Source organism: Myxocyprinus asiaticus, chromosome 8 (assembly GCF_019703515.2).
Source record: "Myxocyprinus asiaticus isolate MX2 ecotype Aquarium Trade chromosome 8, UBuf_Myxa_2, whole genome shotgun sequence".
In the NCBI taxonomy this organism is placed as follows: domain Eukaryota; kingdom Metazoa; phylum Chordata; class Actinopteri; order Cypriniformes; family Catostomidae; genus Myxocyprinus; species Myxocyprinus asiaticus.
Genome location: NC_059351.1, coordinates 9,838,866 through 9,862,237, shown reverse-complemented (window position 1 = coordinate 9,862,237; position 23,372 = coordinate 9,838,866). Strand labels below are relative to the sequence as shown.

The window sequence follows — 23,372 nt, the reverse complement described above, 5'->3', positions numbered from 1 at the left end:
TGTGCAGGTATTAGAGGGAAAGCCAATCTTTGCTGACTGCTTTGGAAATCTTGTCCCACTGACCAAAAGTGGACAGCACCATGTCTTCAGTTTCTATGCCTTTAAGGAAAATCGTCTTTCTCTCTTCATCAAAGTAAGCACCCAGTTACCATCCATATTCAAGGCTGCACAATTATCATCATGAAGAGCCAACTTTTACCAGAAAGTGACAAGAAAAAATATATTTTACCATTTCACTTGGTCAGCTAAGTCACAAACTCATTTCAACAGATTCGTGACAGCACTCAAGAACCATGTGGCAGATTGTCTTTTACAAAAGAGCCAAGAACGTATCGCAGTCTTAACCACAATGCAATATGCAACCTGAACATCTGCCTACCTGTCTACTCAAAGGTAAGTGTATACAAACACCTTACAACTACACTGTAAGAACCATACTAACTCACAGCCACCGCAGATGCATGCAAAGATACAACAAAGAAGCCAGTGCCTTTCATTCGATTTTTTTTAATTAAGCTAAATTTAACTTAACAGTTATATGTAACTTTTTCTGACATTTTAAGGAATCTGATTCTGATCAAGATGCAGATGAAGAGGTAATTAGATTTTTTTTACTTTGTTTTCCACTTTGTAAAACAAAAAGAGAGGCAATTTATCTATGCTATTGACCTCTGTTTTAACCTGTTTCCTTTGCAGAGTGAGAAGACACATGAGAAATGTAAGCAATATTTAAGTACAATTATATAGCTTTTAAAATTATACTGTACTCTTTCTTCCATTCTTTTTAACCTCCATACCTCTTTTAAGAAGTGCTGTTAGTTTGCCCAGTACTAATGTAGCACACTGGTACAGTATCATTTAAAGCAAAATTTTACGCTATTTTAGTTAGAGAATTTGTATTTGTGGATCCTTAATTGCTGTGCTATGGCTGATAAACATCTCTCTTTCCATGTTTATGTTAATGGTCTACTGTTTTCATAAAACATTGCGTTCAGTTCTACACAATCACCCTCAGAATGGTATCTACTTCTGCCATGATTTTTGTTTTTAAATGTTTCAAGTATAATTTGTTACATGCCAAAAGATACTGGAGATCAAACCATTCTCCCTGTCAACAAAAGCATACTAATCAGGCAACTCCACATATTCTGTCTTTAATGAAACCACTTCATTTGCTGGTCACAAAATTCACCTTTGCATGGATCATTTCCTTTGCATGGAAATAACTTGACTTACACATATTATATTATTGTATGCAGTATGTGTGTATGAGTGTGTGCTCAGCCTGGATGTGTGGATATCTTTATTACAAGTATGTCTAATTTGTTTAACATTTTGAACCCTTTCACTCACATTCTTTGTTTGATATGACTCACTTATGTTTATTATGATTTTCCCTAAATTTTCCCTATCATTTACCTTTCTTTTATAACAAATTCACACGTTAAAATACTCCATGATAGACTCAAAGGTCTACATAACTAAACGCCATAGCATTTGACAATTTTAAAGTGTATAATGCGAAAAGCCCCTGATTGTATCTCATGCTATTAATGTATTGGTTTGTGTTGACATGAGGTCTTCATGTTGAGAACAATCTTGAGATGCCTCATCGATGCAGCTCCATTCTGTGTTATGATTACTTTGCCCATTTGTTCTATGTGCACAGGTTTTGTATTACTTATTCTTACCTTTGTTATTTTTCTTTATACTTTCCCTCTTGTGTAAGTGTATGAGTGGATACGTAAATCGATATAACATGTTTAAGCAAGTTATTTCCTGCCCATTTCCTTCCGTCACTCTGTAATTATCTTGCTTTGCTTAACTGCTCCCCTGCCTCCCCAAATACTTCGGATCCAAATCTACTCAAATCTAGTGATGTCCTTCATTCTTTTAAGTAGTTTCCTCAACATCTGAACTGAGGACAGTTTGTATTGCCCCTGCCCTGACTCATTTTCCAATGTCTTTTGTCCTCATCGTTTCCCCTTTTGTTCTTTACAATCTCTTTGTGCTGTTCAAATGGAAGATTATGACCGATCTGAGTCAACAGAACTCTCGACGCTGCAAATCATACATGATCCCGCCACACTTGCAAGTCCAGATCTGCTATCAGAGGTGTCTGATATGAAGCATGACTTAATTAAAATGTCAGTCCTCCTGACCTCTGAAAAATCTGAGCAGTCCATCTCCTCGGACGCAGGGGAGCGATCAGACAAAGCAGGTTACGAGGAGGTTGATGAGCCATTTGAGATTGTTGAGAAAGTGAGAGAGGACTTAAAGAAAGTAGAAGAGATCCTCCGAGAGGGAACACTGGATGAAACTAAGAGTGAAGGTGCTATTGAAGAAGACTGGGTAATTCTCAGTGACACAGATGTTGATGAATCCAAAAGCATGCCTGTAGTTCAAGAGACACTCATTCAGGAAGTTCGAGTCTCAAGAGACACTACGTTCCGTTCTCCTTTTAAGAAGGATATGTCAGGAATGGTTTCGTATCTCAGCAGTAACTTAGAACAGTGCCTACAGGAAACCTCTGAACCAATTAGCCATCAACATGATGTTGATATTGTTCAAGAAAGCTTCAAAGAGGTTGTTTTGACCCGTGGAAGTAAACGTCCGGCAGAAATAAAAAAGCCAGCAAGAAAAAAGCACAAAGATAGGGAGTTTGCAAGTGGCAGCTCAGAGGATGATTTGGAAAGGATGAGTAGGAGTCAGTCTGAGGAGTCTCTAGATGAAGATGCAGTAATTGGGGTATCTGAACCCATCCTTGGATCAATTCCTGTGTCTCCTAGAGTTGTAGAAACTCCGATTGGATCCATAAAGGACAAGGTTAAGGCACTGCAGAAGAAGGTTGAAGAAGAAAAAGAGGTGGAAAGTCAACAGTGGAAACACCAAAAAGCGAGTACCATCCAAAGTCAGTCATATTTCACAGAATCAGAGAAATCAAGCAAACATCCTCCAAAATCTCCCAAGTCTCCAAAATCACAGACAGAACGGCTAGAAGAAACCATGTCTGTGAGAGAACTTATGAAGGCATTTCAGACTGGACAGGACCCATCAAAAAGCAAGTCTGGACTTTTTGAACATAAAGCAATTACGACTACAACCTCTGGAAGTTCTGATAAGATGCTGGTTCCCCCAACAAATGAAAATCAAATGACAGTACCAAGTCAACATTTACAAGACCAATTTGTAGTAGAAAACAAACTCTTCTCAGAATCACAATTGATTGAACCAGACACAATTCAACATAATGAGGGAATGATCAGTGATAGTGCAACACTACATGAAAAACCCCTGACAACTCCAGACAGTTGGTGGTCCACCCAACATAAAGCAAGTGATCAAGCTGTGACTTCAAGCATTATTTTTAACTTTGAAAAGGAAATCCCTCCAGAAATGCATAAAATGAAGGACCAAAATGGAAGATCGTCTGAGGTGCAAGGCAGAATTGAGACTGAGGAACTACAAATACCACCAAATATTATAGAAAACGAAAACCCACAGTTGATAGCTGAGAGACCGTATCATGATGATAACATCTGCCAGGACAGGAGATTGTCTGTAGAACCTCAGATAAGCCCAGACAGGAAACTATCAGAGGACTTCAGTAAAGATATTAAATCAGAACTTGAGGACAGTCCTGAATATCAGCTCTTTAGGCGAACCTCAGGTCTAGCAAATAACTGTTGCTTAATGTTTACTGAAGGTATGACCTTAGAGGAAGAGGAACAAATAAACCAGGCATCTGTGGATCCATATGAATCAAACATAATCACTAAATTTGCTACTGCAATGGTGCAAGGTGAACTCTTACTTCAAAGTGAAATAGATGATAGAAAATTGGAAGAAAGTCCTGACAGTGACAAACATGAGGCCTTGGCAGGCACTCCTGGCAAAGGTATCATGATCAGAACATCTCATTCCAGCACAGGGGACAGTGAGAAACATGAGGGACTTGCTGAAACCCCTCAAACTAGTCCTGAAGCCTTTGTTTTGTCTCCGAATACAACTACTTCGGAAGACATACGACCAGTGACTCAGGAGACAGAGTGTACACCTCAACAGCCAACTTTGGTGGCATCTTATGAAAGAGCAGAGAGTGGCAAGAGTGACCATTTCTATTCAGTAACCTCCCTAAAAAGCAAGATTGAATTAGCATCCCCTGATGATTCTAAGATTGAGTCACCATTGCTATCCACCAAAACTGAGTCACGATCCACCACTGATTCTAAGATCTTTATTAAAGACACAAATCAAGTTATAAAACACAGCCACTTGGAGTCTATAGACAGTGAAACAACTGCACAAGATATGGAAATTGTGTCAGCTTGTAGAGATAGTATAAAGCCTATAGAAACTTATGTAGTTCTTGAGTCTGAGGAGATAACTGAGCATAGTCTTCACAGTCAAGATGCACCAAACAGACCTTATAATTTGGATGGTCTACAGCCTGCAATTGGTCACTCTAAAACTCCCTGCCGAACAGACTCCCTTGAGACAAGTCCTATCAAAGAAGATGGGTTGTCCCTTAAAACCCCAGACTCCATTGAGCCAAGCCCAACAAAGGAGTCCCCATGTCTAGACTCTTTAGAGGGGAGTCCCACTGGGCAGAGGCCCAATTTCCAAGAATCTGGACAATTGAGTTATGTTGGAAATGTCTTTTCAACAAGTCAGACTTCCATTTCTGACTCCAGAGAAAATTATGAAAATGAAGTCACTTTCAAACATGAAATTCATGAAGAAAATGAATCATCCCAGGTATTAGGGACACAGGAGACCCCAGATATGCAGTGCCTTTCTGTGACCTTGGAGACAAAAGAAGAGGTAAATCACAGTGAGGATCTTCAAGATATTGAAACTTTACAAAGGCAATTTACTCCAGAAGAGGAGATGTTTAAGATGGTGGCAAAGATAAAAATGTTTGATGAAATGGAAAAGGATGAAAAAATGAAAAAGTTAAAATTTGATTTTGACTGTGTTTCTAAACAGCTAATAGAGGAAGAAGTGTCATCACCACATAAAAGTCCAATGGACTTTAACACCATGTCAACTAAAGAATCAAAAGGGCAGTGCTTACAGAACCTACCCGAATTTGACCCATGTGTCCCAGTATCACTTTCTTCATTTTCAGATTATGATTACGACAGCCCTAAATTGGCTGGGTCACCTCACAAGCTTTCTGGAGAAACCACATTGAACAGTTCAGTTTTAGAAACCAGGGACAAAGATGAACAGGATCATAGCCATTTGAGGATGGTTGGATTGCAGCCATGCACAGATATACCATCTTTGCAAACACACATAGAAGACAAGGAGAAAGGCTATGAACAGCTCCATTCACATTACCATAGTAAAGGAATAAGTGAAGCGCACACTGCTGACACAACAGAGGAGGATCTAGTTGTTACATTAACAGAGAGCAAAATGGACATTAAGATGGACAGTGATGTTGATACTAAGTCTCCTAGTGAGAGCACAACTTCTGATAAAATGACTGAACCCATTTCTCTTGTTTTTTCTACCACTGCTGCAAAGAAAGTGGAGAATGAAGCCCTGAACTATGAAGATGATGATGGAAAACCAGAAGAAATTCCAGTATCTCTTCTAAGAGACTTAGTTCCCTGGAGTGCCGAAGTGGAAGATGATGAGACATTTGATGCACAAATAGAGGCTGAGGAACAGAAGATACTTGCCCTGTGTGCAGACAGAAGATCTCATGGAACCACACCTGACACAACTCCAGGACGCACTCCTACCGAAGATGGGACACCAAATCCCTTCCTTTTCCAAGAAGGAAAACTTTTTGAGATGACCAGAGGTGGAGCCATTGACATGACCAAAAGGACCATGGTGGAAGAGGAAGAAAGGTTAGCCTTTTTCCCCGTAAATGAAGGTCCAACTGAAAAAGCTACTTCTAAAGAAGTCACATTTAACACCAGTGACTCTGTTGCAGTACCTTCTTTGGAGCTGCCTGCAGATGATCTATTGCAGAGAGATAGTATTACTGAAGAGCCTGATGAAAAGTCTGATAGTTTTAGTAAAACTGGAACTGAGACTAGTCCAAAATATCCAGAACCGAGTAATTTTCATTTCCAGAGTGAACCAGAGAGCCCCACAGAAAATAATGTATTCCATGAAGACATTCTTATACCAAACGTTGACACTGCCACTTCTACAGTAACACGAACAGTGTATTCTGAGCAAGACCTGGAATCCTCTGACTCTTCAGTGGAAGATGAACAGCATTCTGTTGTCGAAATGACCGTATCTACCCAAGAATCTGTTGTTTCCCCTAGTGTCCCAGTGCAAGCTGTTAGTCAAAAGCAATTCCAAACATCACCTTTATTTTCCACTGCATCCAAGGACATTGTTACTGAAATAGAAGACACAACACCAAAACCAAAAACAGCTGTAAAAGCAGCCAGCTTTGACCAAATTTTAGGACAAGGGGACTCTATTGAACAAAATCAAAGGCCTAGATCTGAGGGAGATATTGGAGACTCAGAATGGCCCATGTCTGTTGTGGAAGATCACATAGATATAGACAGCAGCTACCCCAAACCAAAGACTTCATCTTTCAGTCAACCTGAACTTCCTGCTAAATGCTCTCAGGAATTGGACCTTTCAAGAAAGACAGAATTTGATGAAACTGTTGGAGACAAAGCCTCTCTTGACTTAGATATAGAAAGTAGTTTGAAAGTAGTTCGACCCCCCTCCATAGGTGAGGATGTCTTTGAGACACGGCCCAACTGGGATGATTGTGTGGAGACACAGATGCAGAGAATCTCAGACAGCACTACCCCAGAACAATGTAAAGGTACCTCTACTTGGTTCTTGACCTCCTATTCCTTACTCCAGAATATACCTTAATTCCATGCAAGTGTCTTTTCTTTTAAATGTGTTTTTCTTTGCTGTTTTTGTGGTCTTGTGTCTATTGTTTTCTATCTTGTGGTGTTTTGTGCTGTACTTGTCTCATCTTAATATTTTGTTGTGTTTATGTGTGTCATATGTTTTGTGACTTTTTTGTGTCATGTTTTTTTATCAATTTGCATATCAGTGTTTACATGAAAACTGAAATCTCAAGATTGACTGTCTCTACATTTGTTGGCTAATAATTCCTGTGCAATGCATGACAATTACTGCATGTTTCCTCTGAGAAATATAATAATACAAAAATTACACCATTACATGAAATGTCAAATATACTTTATTTGTGTTGAAAGTTTTAAAATGTAAAAGTTTTAAATGTACCAATTTTAAAAGTTAGTCAAACATAAACCAATCAAAATATCTTTAGTTATTTATCCATTCATCCATGCTATTAAGAGACCAAAACATAGATTGCATTAACATGTTTGTTTTTGCTCTCTGCATTTTTAACCACTTTTACAAATTTCAATGAAGATGGAAAGGATTTACAGAGACAAGTAACAAATCTGCTCACCTGTTTAGTTGATATATCAAATAGCCCATGATATGGAGTTGGAAAAAGTCCATTAGCTGTCCATATAGTCCATATACTGTAGCATAAATGAAAGTTAATTTGTTTTGTGAAGGATCTTTCAGTTTTGAATGCATTTCTAACATTGAAATATTAATGAAACATATATCGGCTAATGTTTACAGTGGACTGGCACAATGATGCAGATAGGAAAGAAGAGACTTTGGCCATCATTGCTGATCTTCTAGGTTTTAGCTGGACTGGTGAGTATTTCAGTGTTCATTAAGTATACAGGTTCTCACACCACAGGCTACCTTTTAAATTTACAATTGCATTCTTGCTAGACTTTTTTTAATATGCTTTCTGAAATGTGCTGGATAGCAGTGCATCACTATTGCTGTTACTCATATTACTATTCACACTTTTGAACACCCCTAACCCTAAACTTTCAATTTTGGCATTTAACTTGTCCACCACCATTTGTGCTATGGACATCATGCCACAAATTCACATAATCAAAGCAAACACCTACTGTAGCAATGTCTTAGCAACCACCCAGAAAACTCTAGCAACCACATAACAACATGCTAAATTAAATATCTTAGCAACCATATTGCAATGCTGTGGTAACCACCCTCAACACTGTTAACATAATGGCGGTGAGTCAAGCACCACTCAGAAAATGTAAAAATCTATTTAAGTCATAAAGTTTAGATTGAGTATTTTCAGTATTCCAACATTTTCATATTTCACTAAGAAAATGTGAAAAAAAAAAAAAAAGTGTAAATGGACAAGTGTGGTACAAGTACCCTTTTTTAGCAGCATGTACTACATTACACTATTTTCAGAGTTGGCAAAAGAGTTGGAGTTTAACGAAGATGAGATTCAGCAAGTTCGTGCAGAAAACCCAAATTCACTACAAGAGCAAAGTCATGCCCTTCTACAGCGCTGGGTAGAGAGAGAAGGAAAATATGCAACGGGTGAGTCCTGTTCTTATGTGCTCTTTTAACAGTCAATGTGATAAGTGAATAATAATCAGTACATTCTGATTTTGTCTCAAATTCCACAGAGGATATGTTGATTAAAAGACTTACTAAAATTAACCGCATGGACATCGTCCATCTCATTGAGATTCAAATGCAAAAGTCAGTCCAGGAGCAAACCTCAAGAACATATGCAGAGATTGAGAGGACACTGGAACACAGTGAGGGTAAGGCATGAGTTCAGTTTGCATGAACACATTAGTTTTTATTTTTTTTATTTTTTGCTTTGATGGTGCATACTTAGAAAGCCTACAGTATAAATCTTAGACAAAGCATGTATACTCTAAACACAAGCATAAACTCTAAGTGGTTCAGTGAAGAATAACAAGGTCTTAGAGTGTCAAAGAGGGTATTTTTTAAGCTCTCTCCTCAGTCCAAGAAGACATTGACAGTCTTCGTGTTGTGCGGAGAGTGGAGACTTCACAAAGGCATCCTCCAGCTGTTTCAGAAGAGGACTTGTCTGTGGCCTCTCTCCTTGACATTCCTTCATGGGCTGAAACGATGGGAAACACCCATTCAGAGAGTATTCATGGAGATCTGATGGAGGAACTGGAAATAAACCAGTGAGTGACGCATAGAGCTACTTGTTTTTCTTGGGAAGTGTACATTCATAGTGATTTTCATGTTAACATTTTTAAATAATACATTTTACATTCTCAGAAACACTTAGTTTTTTTAGTCTTTGGGGGGTGCACTAAATGATATTAAGGTAATTTTCTTGCCACTCTCTTATTTCTCCTAGAGACAGCTGCACCAATCTGTGGCTACCCAAAGAAGTCAAGAAAGAATCTTCAAACGAAGCCTCAAATGTAAGTTCATAACATTGTGCAGGTGAAGAAAAACAGCACAGACAAGGAACTTTGTACAGGGGCTGCAGTTTTCTAGTTCACAAACGATAGATTGCACATAAGATTTAATGTACTAATAATTGGTGGTGTGCAAAAGCTTTCTGTGCCCATTCTTATCAATCACATAAGACTATACAGTACCATTCACCACAGATTTAGTCTTGGGTCCCTGTTTTGGTCCCTAAATCTTTGGGACCCCTTTTGTTTCAAACCTTTAATCTATACATCTTAGCATGAGCTTGTGCAGAAAATCACTTTAAATAAATTTAGATCTAGGAGATGAGTGAACATCCATAGGAAAGAGTGCATACCCCATTCACCTGTTATTATGGGGCATCTCTTTAGCCTGCTCTTTAGTAGTATTTACATTGACATGTAGAACAAGGGCTAAAACGGTACGGTTGAGCGCACATTAACGATAATGGAGTCGCATGGCTTCTTCATTAGAATTGAATGTTTGTTTTTTGTTGTTTTTGATCAACAACTAACTAAAAAAAGGGTATTAAAAGAGACATTAGGAAATGGAAGGCATGTACTTTATCTTTGGACGCATTACTCTCAACACGCAGATTGATCTTGAGATTTTAAGAATCAATATTGAGATCATTCAAATGAAAATTGTGATTAATCAGAAAATCTATAGGCTATTTTTATTTGCCCTAATGCCTATTATTTTTATTTTAAGTCATACATTTAAAAATCCAGTTCTTTTGTGTACCACCTGGAACCTGATTACATACCCCCGGTTGGAAATCACTGGTGTTTAGGCAATGACACTAACTGATGATTGCAGACTGCTCTCTCTGACCCTCCTGAGTAAGAAATGGTTGCAGAATGGTTACAGGATTTTTACACATGGATATGTTTAACTGTTTTGGTTCATTGTTTATCTCTCACTGGATGTAAATATCCCTCCAATTTCATCTCATTCCCTTTTCATACTTTTCCATGCCTCATATAATTACATCATAGGTTTCAGCGTCATCTGAGGAGGAACATCAAGCTCAGTGTGAACTTTCAGACCATGAAAATGCTTGTCTCTCTCCATCATCAGTAGGTTTGAAGAGTCTGTCAGAATTTCACCAAAAATCAACAGAACCATCCAATGATGTCTTTGATTTTAGTCAGGTATCTATTACCAGATTTTCATCTGGTGGAAATTCAGTGTTGTCAATAGCTGAACCTGGCCACATAGTACCCGACCTACTGAAACATACTTCTCCAGAGAGTCAAGTGGAAGAACCTCAACTGGAAGAACCAAAGTGTCAAGAGGAAAGTCCTGTGTGTCTGGATCAAGGCTCACCGGTGTATGAAAAAAGTGATTTAGAAAGTAATGAAAAATCTTTAGAGGCGCAGCTACTTGAAACTCCAGACACTCCACAGTCGTCTCCATGCCATGAAAGTAAACTCTTTGAAACTGTTGGATTGGTTCCTGAGAGCAACCGAGCTCCTGACCAAAGTACAAGTCCTTCATTCTCCCTTCATGCTCTTTCAAGTACCATAAGTTTAGCTAGTGATACTGTCTCACACAGTGTTGAAATGTATCAGGTGGTTTCAAGAGTGACACCAGATCTCATTAAGACCTCCCCAGAATCAGATCAGGTCTTTCTTACACCAGAACAGTTCAGTGATTTGGATTCAGAGTCATCACTGCAAAGCCATAGAGTAGAAAAGCAAGAATTAGCTGAAACCTCTCATCCAATTTACTCTGCATCTTCATTCATACATCATGAGATCACAATTTTAAATAATGAGCAATCTGAAACTAACAGCTCCCAACAGCAGCCCTCGGAGTCCATTTTGACCAAAGTTGATCCTACAGTAGAGAAACAAACTGATTTCCATGCACATGAAACCACATGTCTGCAGCCATTAGAGCCTCCAGAGCATAACCCAGAAACCTTCAGGGAGAACTATGATGATCAGGAAGATAAATATCATCCTGAGGAGGAGCAAGTATGTACACAATGGAATTTAACTCATGGATCTCTTAAAGATGACACTCATGGCTTTAAAAATGAACTGTTGTCCCAGTCGGAGACTGAAACAGACACATGGATTCAAAGGGAAGCCGAACAGCTCAGTGAAATGTCTCCCTTCTTTAGCTCTGACATTAGTCCACAAACACCAGAAACAGTCATAACTTGTGATTATTTTGACTTTGAGAAGAAGTCCTTTGAATCAGCAAGTATTGAAATACCTGTTTCAGAAGAGGAAGTGACTGGCAAGTTCGTAATATCCAAAGGTTTAAACCGACCACATTCAGAATCATTTATGTCTGGTGCAACATCCAAGCAGTCAGAAGAAACACTATTTGGCCGTTGTCTATCTGAGTCTTCTCAACCCTTGGTGGTCACTCTTAACATGAATTCAGTGCTTGATGAACCTGTTTCCCCAAAAAAAGTTATTGCTTTACTGCTCTCTCAGGATGGCAATGGCAGGTCCAAAATATTCAAAGATTCAAAACGAACGGAGTCTGCTTCATTTATGTCTGGTGCAACATCCCGTCAGTCAAAAGAACAACATTTTGGATGTTGTCTCTCTGAGTCCTCTGAACCCTTGGCAGTAAACCTTAACATGAATCTAGCATTTGAGAAACTTACGAAAACAGCTCAAACAGAAAACCCATCATCTGATCAACCAGCCATCTCAGAGGTGTGTGTTTCACCAGTTCTTGGAGTTGAAAGTGAAAAACACCATCTTGATGTATCGCAAGAACTGCAATCAACAACTGATAAAACATCAATAGAGTCACCAGAAGATACTACATCCCAAACTGAGCGGAGCGAAAATAAGGAATTAGAGGTGGGTTTGGGAATGCATTTTACCACTGATGTACAAAAGCCTTGCGAAACCTTAGGTGAAAGACTAAAACCCAAAGACTTATTAAGCATTGAACAACATGAAGACTCTGATCTTGAGACTTTTTTCGACTGCAGACAGACCAACACAGACTTCTCTGAACCAGAGGAAGACAAGCCTTGGAAAAGTGCCATTTCCCTTAGTAACAAATTCTTGAAGTCTACTGTTCATGAACTACAACAACAACAACAAGATGTCAGAAGTCCCTCCCATGAAAGCCCTCGCTGGTCTGTCAGATCATCAGACAATGATGATTTTGAGGATTCTCCCATCATACATGAACCCAACGAGAATGCACAAAAGAAAGACATTGACTTTCCAAGTGAGCAGAAAAGTCTGTATTCTTCTGCAGGAACTCTTGAGGAGCTTCCTCCTCAAGGAGGGGCTGAGTATAATGATGATGATGATGATGATGATCTGAGGAGGGTAAGAGTCCTGAGCATGACCCCCATCGCCTCATCCCCCTATCCTTCTCTGAGCTACCCAATTTTATTTCCTGCTGAATGAGTTTGATCTACACTGTAAAACTTGAAAGATACTCAATGCACCATTTGGGGTTCCTTACATGCCACACCTGTGGAACCCTCTAGAGATCGTCCAGACACCCTTTATAGAAGCCTCTTATGCGCTCAAAGAACTTCAAGATATATTTTGAGTGCCTCAAAACCTTTCCCTTCTGATGAGGTTATTGAAGGGACCGTTAATAGTCCTTAGATTTCTTTAGAGTTCATGCAGGAACTAAGAGCAAGTTTTTCAAAGAACTGAAAGGATCTCCGCTATTGTTGCAGCTGCGGAACCCCAAAGGGTGCTTTGAGTATCTTTTAATTTTTACAGTGTACAGCAAAGAGATAGTTTGAGGTTTCTTAGAGTTAACCCTTTCATAAGTTAGGTGGATTTTAGGCTGTTTAGGAAAGTACCTTACATATTACAGCAACGATAACTTTTCCAGTTGTTCATAAAACATTAAGAATTGTTGTTTTATTTTATTTTGAGATTTGTTATACAAACAACTAGACAACTGATTAATGGTTCTGCTTTGATTTGCCTGATAATTAAAGTGATGTTTCATACAAGAAATCTTCACAGATGGTGCATGGTTTCAAGTTTACAATGTTTTGATGCCCCCTCTCTTGTTTTAAGTGTTCTTTTGCCTTAGTGGGTTAAACTAAACAAAACTTAACTTGGCATTTGATCTTTCTAGCAGATGCTCTCATATTCTGAGTTTGGTCTTAGGAATGTACTGTATGAGATGGGCCAGCAAAACATTTATTTGTAAAACATATTTATTTATCATTTTTATTATATATTATATTTTATATATTACATTTAATAATACTGCTTGGTTAGGAGATTGATGAGGCAGTAGGTGTGCTTTCAGATAGCTCTGATGAGGATGTGCTAACCACCAGAGTGGTGCGAAGGAGAGTAATTATTTAGGTGCAGACCTTAAAAACGAGGGTCTCAGAACTGTGCCTGGAGAGTGCTTGCTTGATATTTGAGCTTCAGTATGAAAGCTCTTTCAGTGTTTCTTAAAAAGTACTACATGTGCAGCTTTGGGTGTGAAGAATCTTCCGTATGGTCTCTCACTGTTCTGTAAAGTCTTTTTGACTTCAAATTAAAAGCAGTGACCTATCTAATAATGTACCATTCTGCAGAGGAAAGAGATTTCATTGTTGATGTCATGGTTATATTTCTAAATACCACTGTGAAATGTATAGATGAACAAAACTGACTTTGATATACATGAGTAATACAGTGCAATTAGAGACCATCTGGAAGCTGGTTTTTGGACCTTTCATTCACTTTGGGCTTAAAAATAGTGAAATATCACAGTAAATAGCAATAAAATCAATCATTTTAACTTTATTTCATTTTGAAGAAAGATTTATTTCGTAAACTGAAACTACTTGATATCCTGCATTTTTCAGCTGCGGCTTAACCTCCCTGCTCTCTGATTATTGGTAGAAGTTGTCCATTTTACATCAACTTGAAGTTCTCCATACTTTTGACCTAAGAACATTTTATGATGTACCCTATTATGTTTACAGTTTTACTGAAGTTGTTGACCCTAGATCACCATAAAATGGACAACGTCTACAGGAAGTGTGCTCCTTTCTATATTATTGTAATAATATTTTCAACATTATTTCTACCTATCTCTTCTTTTGCTAACCCTACTTTACCCAAGTCCAGGGCAGCTGTTTCCTCATATGGAGAACACTGTTTTAGCAGGCGACATATATTGATTGTGCGCCTGGTTTCTTCAACAGGGTGATGATGTTTCAGATATTCCTCCACAGTCTGTAACAGAAGAGCAAATCACAGATGCACAGGGAAACTTGGTAGTGAAGAAGGTATCCATCCATCCATCCATCCATCCATCCTCTTTGTTTTTATGCTGATTGTGATACTGAATGTACATCTGTTCCCTGTTCAGGTGACCCGGAAGGTGATTCGACGGTGTGTCTCATCTGATGGGGTGGAGAAAGAGCCGGTGAGGGTGGAGGGCTCCGGTCAACAGCTTGTCACTGTGGCGCAGGGAGATGGCTACTCCAAAGTAATGAAGAGGACAGTACTGAAGAGTGAAGGATATCAAACAGAGGTATGTGTGTGTGGGTTTACATAGATATGCTTTTGGGACATTTTTTTTTTTCCCCAGGAGTGAGCTTAATCTGACTACACATCCCTATGCTGACATTTGGCAACATTCCTTTTTGAGGAAAATTATTTTTAAATAACTTCCCCCAACTTCCATCAATTTTACTAAAAGATAGTCCCCGTCCAAAGTTTGTGTCAAGCTGGACGGTCCTCTCAAAAACAGAGGAATACTTTGAAAGCACCACAAAGCTACAGTGTTAAACTTTTAGGTCAAATCAACCTACAGATGGCTTACTTATAGTTTACTCTGCAGATTAAGCTGATATACGATAAAGAATTTTAACACCGAAAAACTACACACATTAGCTTTAATTAAAAAAAGTTTTTTTTTTTTTTGCCAAGGTTAAGGTTTGAGTTTGGGTTAGTTTGTAGTCATTGTATTCATCTTTACACAAAGAAACAATAGAACAATAGAAGTCAGTGCTAAAATAGATAGCTTTAGATGGCTAGTGTTTGCAGGTGTGTGTTAGAGCTCTTGTGCACATTTATTTATAAAGAGTAAGAAACACTTTCCTTAGTTTTCATTAGTATTTAATGTGCTGTTACAAATCATCTCTAACTTAAAACAAACATGCTGTTGAAGTAATAAGGCAGGTACTGTGTCATTTAAAGGGAAATGATGCTGCTACTCATAACAAGAAAAAGATTATTAAATAATGGAGTATAATGACTTTAATCATGTAATCAAGATCACTTCCACTAAATCAACTTAATCTGAATTTAATCACTTAAAATAAATTAGCATAATCAAAATGTGGGAATATTAATAATTTTGTTGAAGTAAAAGACTATATTTAACCTTCTTTTCAGGTGACCTTCTATGAGCAAGACGGCATGTCAGCCTTAAAGGGGGGGTCTGCTGGAGGTCAAGAGGTCAGGCAGGTTGTCCAAATGACGATGGTACATGGAGAAAGAATGGAGAAGCATGAGGGGGATCCATTCCTTGCCACAGATCTGCCCTCTGCTCGAGATGACTTCACCCAGGTGAGATGCCCATTACAGCAGTCATTCCTGACAGCTTAATAACATCATATTGTGAATATTAATGTTATGTTTATGGAAGATTCCTACATTCACTAAATACATATATTTTTCTGATTAAATCTAAGCAATAAGGTAAAGAGGTTGTACTATATGGTTGTTGCCTGCAAAACCCCTTCAGCCGTGAACACATTTACAATATAACACTGCATTGAGTGCCTTAATGCTTTTAGAAAACAGTTACTTAAAAATAAATAAAACTAAATTAATGACAAAACTTTTCATAAAAAAAAAAAAATAAAAAAAAACAATTAAGCAAATTTATTAATGTCATCCTTCCACTAGTAGATGAAGTCCCTGACATGTAATCCAACCTAGTAATATTCATACAGTAATATTCTGCCTCTGTGGGTGCTGTGCAGTGAAATGTGCAGTAGCAAGGTGAACAGGTGTTAATGCAAGAGTGTTGTGTACTCTATTTGCAAGGCTATGAAGTACAGTAGTTGCAGGTTTGTAGACTACATCACAGTTGCATATCACCTCGCCACAGTCGTTCCAAATTACAACAAAGCAGCTTAATGTTTTAGGGCACTCGAATGTTTTAGGGCCTTAAAACATATAGATAAACTTAAACACCTGTAAATGTGGTAAAGGTGGTATAAGTGGAATAACTGACTCAAGGCCAGTGGATTATTGAGCATTTTATGCGTACCTCATGATACAATTGCCTATCATTAGTTTTTCCTTTTTTTAAGGCAACCTCTACTGCACACTGTAAAAGACCCAAGTAGTTGCTCTTTTTAAATCTCCATTATGTTCGTGACTCTCTCTCCTTTCACAGCTGTGATTTTATCCTGTCCTGAATGACACTTACACATAAGGATCAGTTAGCTTTAATGTAGTGTGTGCCTCATTCCCTCAGGCTCTAAGCCACCTTGGGGGCTTTAAGAAGGTGCAGATCCCTCGAGTGATAGAGCAGGAAATACTGCAGCCTGATGGATCTGTGATCAGTGGGTTTAGGAGACAGAAATGGCCTGTGTGTGTGTGTGTGTGTGTGTGTGTGTGTGTGTGTGTGTATGTGTGTTCGTGCATGTGTGTGTGTGTGTGCGCGTGTGCATTTCTGTGTGAGTGTAAGTGTGTGTGCAAGTAGAAGAAACCTTTATTAATGGCCTTTGAAACCTTTATTAATTAATATGCTGTAACCCTTTATTAACATTGACGTGCAGTCAGCCCCTTCAAACCCTTTAGAGAAGGGGTGACGTAAACTGAGATGGGAACGTTATTCAACTATGAAACATTCTTTCCCCGTTTATTTAACAATGTATGTCCATAAATAAATAAATGCATTAAAATACACATATATATACAACTTCAAAAACAACTTAAATGTAATGTAAACTACCATAAATATCTTCTCATTGTTCCTGTTTAACGGAGTGTAAGTGATCCGTGGCGGCCAATCAAAACAGCTCATTATCGTGCTTTAGCTCTTCGTTACCGTGTCCCCCTTCACAGGATATTTTAAAGGGTTCTGCAATTCATTTGTATTAGCAGAGTGACAGAAAATGTGTGGAGGATTGAAGGGGTACCTGGTTTTTGCACTGCATGCCATTGTTTATTAAAGGGATAATTCACCATAAAAAAATTTAAATTATCTTATCATTCACTCACCCTCATGACATCCCAGATGTGTATGACTTTCTTTCTTAAGCAGAATACAAATGAAGATTTGTAAAAAAAAATATCTCAGATCTGTAGGTTCATACAATGCAAGTGAATGGTGATTAGACCTTTGTAGCTCCAAAAATCACATAAAGGAAACATAAAAGTGATCCGTATGACTCCAGTGTTTAAATCCAAATCTTCAGAAGCAATATAATAGGTGTGGGTGAGAAACAGAACAATATTTATTGTTTAGCACATATGACTTTCAGATGTAAAAGTGAAAGTTAAGTCATTTTTATTTGTATAGCGCATTTCACAACACAGATCGTTTCAAAGCAGCTTTACAGAAGATCATGCATTAACAGAAAATGAAACTGTAATATCTATAATGTCTTAGAGTGATCATTGTGTAGTTTGATAAAATACGATTGTGAATTGTGTTTAAAAATAAGTAATTAAATAATAATTGTATTTATAAACCCAGTGAGCAAGCTGAAGGCGACTGTGGCAAGGAACACAAAACTCCATAAGATGTTGGTTAATGGAGAAAAATAACCTTGGGAGAAACCAGACTCACTGTGGGGGCCAGTTCCCCTCTGGCTAATATCATGAATATAATGCCAATATTACTTATGTATAGTGCAAGTCATGGTTTAAAATGATTAAACTAAGTAAGTGTTAAGGGCCGGTGTTTAAAAAAGATTTTGTATGAACTGTAAGATTAATGACTAATGTCTTTGAAGTCCATCCTGGATTAACTGCAGAAGTTCACATAGATGCAAGTGTCCTTGTTAGTTGGCTGATGAACGGTTTTGTTGGCAGTTAATTGATAGCCTATGTATTCCATTTCAAGACTGTAGTCCATCATTAGACCGAGGTGATGCAGGCAGAGATCAGTTAGGTGCAGTGCAGTTCAACCTGGCCGGTAATTACGGTGAGGTCTATCCTAAATCCAAGGTTCAGGCAATGGCATATGAAGTAACCCATGTCTTATGGTTGAAGTTGGCATCAGTTCATCCTCTGAAGTCCATCGTAATAGACTGAAGTGATGTTTGGCCGGCACCGGCTGCTATTAGTCATCATCACACAGCGACACGTAGCAGTTGAGTCCATCACGAAGCAGGAATGGAGCTGGATCCAGCCGGTTCTGGTGACCTAAGGATAGGAGTCCCGAGGTTGAGACAGGGAAACTAATAGAATAATATTAGCATAGATGCCATTCAATTTATTGCAGAGTTATAGATCACGATCAATGTTTCTGGTTTCTGGTTCTGGCAGACCTAACTAAAGCAGCCTAATTGTGAGTTGAAGGATAAATTAGGTGTATGCCTGGCTAAATAGATGAGTCTTTATTCTAGACTTAAACTGAGTGAGTGTGTCTGCATCTCGAGCAGTGTTAGGGAGACTATTCCATAGTTTAGGAGCCAAATATTCTTGGAACTATTAACAGGCCAGAATTTTGCAATCGTAATGAACGTGATGGAATATAGCTTGGTAGAAGGTCACTTAAGTACTGCAGAGCTAGACCATTCAAAGCTTTGTATGTAGTTAACAGAATTTTTAAATTAATATGAAATTTAACAGGTAGCCAGTGTAACTACGATAAAATGGGGCTAATATGATCATATATCTTGGTTCTAGTCAGCACTCTGGCTGCTGCATTTTGAACCAATTGAAGTTTATTTTTGATCTTGCTGGACATCCTCCCAGTAATGCATTACAATGATCTAGTCTTGAGGTCATGAATGCATGAATTAGTTTTTTAGCATCAGCAACAGAGAGCATGTGTCGGAATTTAGCAATATTTCTTAGGTGGAAGAATGCTGTTCTACAAACATTGGTAATTTGATTTTCAAATGACAGACTGGTATCAAATATAACACTTAAGTTCTTCGCTGTTGAAGACGATGTAACAATACATTCATCAAGAGTCAAATTATATTTTAGCGGCTTGTTTTTATAGGTTTTTGGTCCAATAATTAGTACCTCTGTTTTGTCGGAATTGAGTAGAAGGACATTTCTGGCCATCCAATCTTTTATTTCATTGATACACTCTGCTAATTTGGAGAATTGTGAAATCTCATCAGGTTTTGAAGAAATATAAAGTTAGGTATCGTCGGCATAACAGTGGAAACTTATTCCACGATTCCTGATAACGTCTCCCAAGGGAAGCATATACAAGGAGAAAAGAAGAGGCCCTAAAACTGATCCCTGTAGCACTCCATACTTAACTTTTGTTTGGTTTGACAATTCTTCATTTACATAGACAAAGTGGTAGCGGTCTGCTAAATAGGACCTAAACCATGCTAATGCAACTCCACAAATGCCAACATAATTCTCTAGCCTATTCAAGAGAATGCTGTGATCTATCGTGTCGAATGCAGCACTAAGATCTAAAAGCACTAGAAGTGAAATGGATCTGTTTCTTACCTACACCATTTATATCTCTTCTGAAGATATGGATTATAAACCACTGGAGTCATATGGATTACTTTTATGTTTCCTTTATGTGATTTTTGGAGCTACAGAGGTCTGATCACCATTCACTTGCATTGTATGAACATACAGAGCTGAGATATTCTTCTAAAAATCTTTGTTTGTGTTCTGCCAAAGAAGAAAATCTGGGATGGCATGAGGGTGAGTAAATGATGAGAGTATTTTAATTTTTTAGGTGAACTATCCCTTTAAACCTCTTGTGTATGGTGTCCACCACAGTGCACAGATCTTAAAAAGCCATACAGGTGGTCTTTGTGATTTTGATTTATGACAACATGAGTTTAATATGGCTCTGACAGTGGTGGTGCACCAAGAAACCTTTGGAAAATGTACCATTAACTTCTATTGTAATGCATAGATGTGTAATTTTTTGGAGGAAAACAAATTTGAATGATTATATTCTTGTTTTCAATTATTATTTTTATTTTTGTTTATTTTTTTTTGTATTTAAATATGCATCAGAGGATTAAATGTATGTTTATGCTAATGTTCTATAGATATTGTATTTTAAAGTCTTCCATTTCTGTAGTTTTCTGTCATTGGTGTGTGTGTGTGTGTATATATGTTAACAAAGCATGTTTTTATATTGTATTTCTCTCTAATTGACTTGAGTGTCTTCCTCTCTACAGTCTTATCTGACTTTACACTCACAAAAACATACCATGCTGTTACCATGTTTGTTTGTTTGATTTTTTTTTTACTTGTTAATACCAGGTTTTTGGACATGCACCATGATAATATCAGGGTATTCTTTGAAGTACCTTGGAATAAATATGTATGATAGTAAATATTTATTTTCTTTCTTTCTTTCTTTTTCACAGGACGAGGATGCAGAAGTCTAGGACTCAGAGGCGGTCAGTAGTGAGGGATGCTGAGGGATAGATAGACGATTGTCCTGAGCACCATGACAACCTACAGCATCACCTACATCATCTCATTCACCACAACTGAGCCCAAAAAGACAGAGGGGAAGAGATGGAGGAAGCTGAAGAAAAGTGATGGTTTCTCCCTTAATTTTCCTTCCCCAGTCTCCATTGCTCCTCTCTTTAAGCCCCTCCTCCTAACCACTCCTATGCATCATGCTCATGCAATCCCAGAGTGCACTTCACTCCTGCCACTTATAGTCTTCCTGTCCAAACTGGATGTTTGCCCAGTTTAAGTCAATGGACAATATTTTTGCTCTCTTTATTTTCCCAGTTAACCAATGTGTGTGTTTTTCTGCCTTTTATTGTGACAAAAGGGCGTATTCCTCTTTTCCTTTTGTCATTTTAATTAATTGTTTCTCTTTATGAATTAATAGCTATAATGAACACAAACAAAAAACTTTAAAGAAAATCACAATTATACAAAGATTATACGAACAGAAAACAGTTCACTCACAAATCTTGATCATTCATATTCTGAACATTTAAGCTTGAATTAACAGAACTTGTATTGCACTGCCTACCACCATTACTGAACTTAAAATATATTTGCATTATATCATGCCACATCATAACATGCTCTTTTGATCTCAACGGTTGAGATATCTGAAAAATTCTTGCCTTCTTTAACAGCTGTCGGGTTGTTGTGTGTCTGTGTAATCTGTCTATGGAGAGTATACATAATATGCATTTTTAAAAAGACAGTAGTGCACATTAGCCACATGCAAGGATATTAGCAGGCATGCTTAGCTAGCAGCAGTCACTTAAGAACAGTCAAATTCTTTCTATGGCTAGACGACTGTCAATTTTGTCTTTTTCATCTCACCCCTCTCTATTTGTGTCTGTGATCTGTAGCATATAGCCTTATAATTATCATTTCTGGAGTTCAAACAGTTCAACACAGGCTTTTTGTTGTAATAGGTCACATTAATGGATTTTTATTATTTTGAATTTCCTTTGAGGTAAAGTGGCAAGCATTTTAAGAAGGACTCAGGAAGTTAAGTAGGAATGTGGGCAAACTACGAGTTAAATGTTATACATACAATTCTATTTTCAGTTTTAAGTGAATTAATTCTATTTTCATTATGAATTTATGTTTCTTTATGGGTGTGTGTGAGTGTGTGTAGATGTGAAAAAGGAAATGTGAGATTTTATTTTTAAATTATATTACTTTTACTGTTTTGTGTATATTGCTCAATATCAGTTTGTGTCAGAGATTGTTGCTCTGTGGTATTTGGTATTTGTGAGTCTAAATGCTTTCAAAATGTTTTGTTGGTTTTGAAAGTGAGAAAAAGGGATTTCATTTTTTAAATTTATTTATGATGTATTTAATTTAATGAAACTTGTGAAACGTAATTGAACTGAATGAACCTGTGCATTGTGATGTACTCTACATATGCCCTTTATGATTCACCAAATTACAGTTGGCCTCAGATTTCTTGGAAGGAGTGTACAATGTGATATTGTTTGATTTATTTTCTTTTTAACTGAAAATGAATGCAACTTTGTTAGTTGAGGTTGTCTTTTGATGCTGATCTGAGGCCAGCTGTGCCTTTTCCCTTATAAAAGTTAAGATTAAAATTAGGCTGTGGGAAACTGGCCCTAGAACAGCATTAAATGTCATCCTCTAACCAGAGCAATGCCGTTTGTTTAACACTGCTACTACTTTCACTGTGACTGGCCCACATTTGATTTACTGAATCTGCATTCTGCCTGTGGAGATTCGAATATACATATATATAGTACATAAATATCTATCCATAAAGGCATGTATTAGTTTACTATATGACTTTTAAAAAAGACATTTAAACACTATACAATGGCTACAGTGTGTATATGGCTGAATGAGAATAAAAGTGTATAAGTGTCATAACATGCATGTCATGGCAATTTTTCTCTCTCAGTTTGGTATAATATATAAAGAGTCATACTTTTAGATTTTTTTTTCCCTGAGGCTTGTGAGCTGTGGGTTTACTGCTGAGTCCAATATAGTTTATAGTCTACATTATGTTGTGACAGGTTCACATGACAATTCATGCTGAAATGTACCACTCAAACTCCTAAGGTCAGACTAAAATGATCAGTTATTTTTAAATAACTTGTTGAAAATAAATTCAGACATTTATTCCTAATATTGGGCTCCTACCAGTGGCATAGCCAAGGGTGGGCTATGCGGGGGATGGATGTCTGGATTAGACTCAGGCCCACCCAGAATATTACAGATTATTCTTTGACTTTATTTATATATTTGTGCTGAGGTAGTATGCCATACGGAACCGATGGCACTGAGTTACCGAGAGATACTGTGCCAGTGCTACCCATCTCGGTGCCAGTTGGCCAACGGACTGGCGCTTATGTCAAGGTAGTATGACATATAGAACCCTGGTTGCAAGTAATTGGTGAAGGAAGGATGTCTGGATGGGAAGGCAAGGATGAGAGGCATTGGAGGGGATCC

At 37.8% G+C, this 23,372-nt stretch overlaps 1 protein-coding gene across 14 annotated transcripts in view; it reads left to right on the top strand.

Moving 5' to 3' along the window:
• Positions 1 to 22,780, top strand: part of LOC127445274 (ankyrin-2-like) — a 111,732-nt gene extending 88,952 nt beyond the window's left edge. For 10 of the 14 annotated variants that reach the window (XM_051705221.1, XM_051705218.1, XM_051705219.1 and 7 more), the window contains 14 exons: positions 8 to 133; positions 271 to 393; positions 564 to 596; positions 697 to 718; positions 2,027 to 6,817; positions 7,627 to 7,704; positions 8,290 to 8,421; positions 8,511 to 8,651; positions 8,846 to 9,047; positions 9,227 to 9,293; positions 14,465 to 14,548; positions 14,632 to 14,796; positions 15,663 to 15,836; positions 20,816 to 22,780. In XM_051705221.1, the coding sequence (XP_051561181.1) occupies positions 8 to 133; positions 271 to 393; positions 564 to 596; positions 697 to 718; positions 2,027 to 6,817; positions 7,627 to 7,704; positions 8,290 to 8,421; positions 8,511 to 8,651; positions 8,846 to 9,047; positions 9,227 to 9,293; positions 14,465 to 14,548; positions 14,632 to 14,796; positions 15,663 to 15,836; positions 20,816 to 20,836 (6,159 nt within the window). In that variant the 3' untranslated portion in view covers positions 20,837 to 22,780. Of the gene's footprint in view, positions 1 to 7; positions 134 to 270; positions 394 to 563; positions 597 to 696; positions 719 to 2,026; positions 6,818 to 7,626; positions 7,705 to 8,289; positions 8,422 to 8,510; positions 8,652 to 8,845; positions 9,048 to 9,226; positions 9,294 to 14,464; positions 14,549 to 14,631; positions 14,797 to 15,662; positions 15,837 to 20,815 lie in introns of those variants that run through there. The other 4 variants (XM_051705222.1, XM_051705216.1, XR_007897955.1 and 1 more) reach the window with 4 other exon arrangements.
• The last annotated feature ends 592 nt before the right edge of the window (positions 22,781 to 23,372 follow it).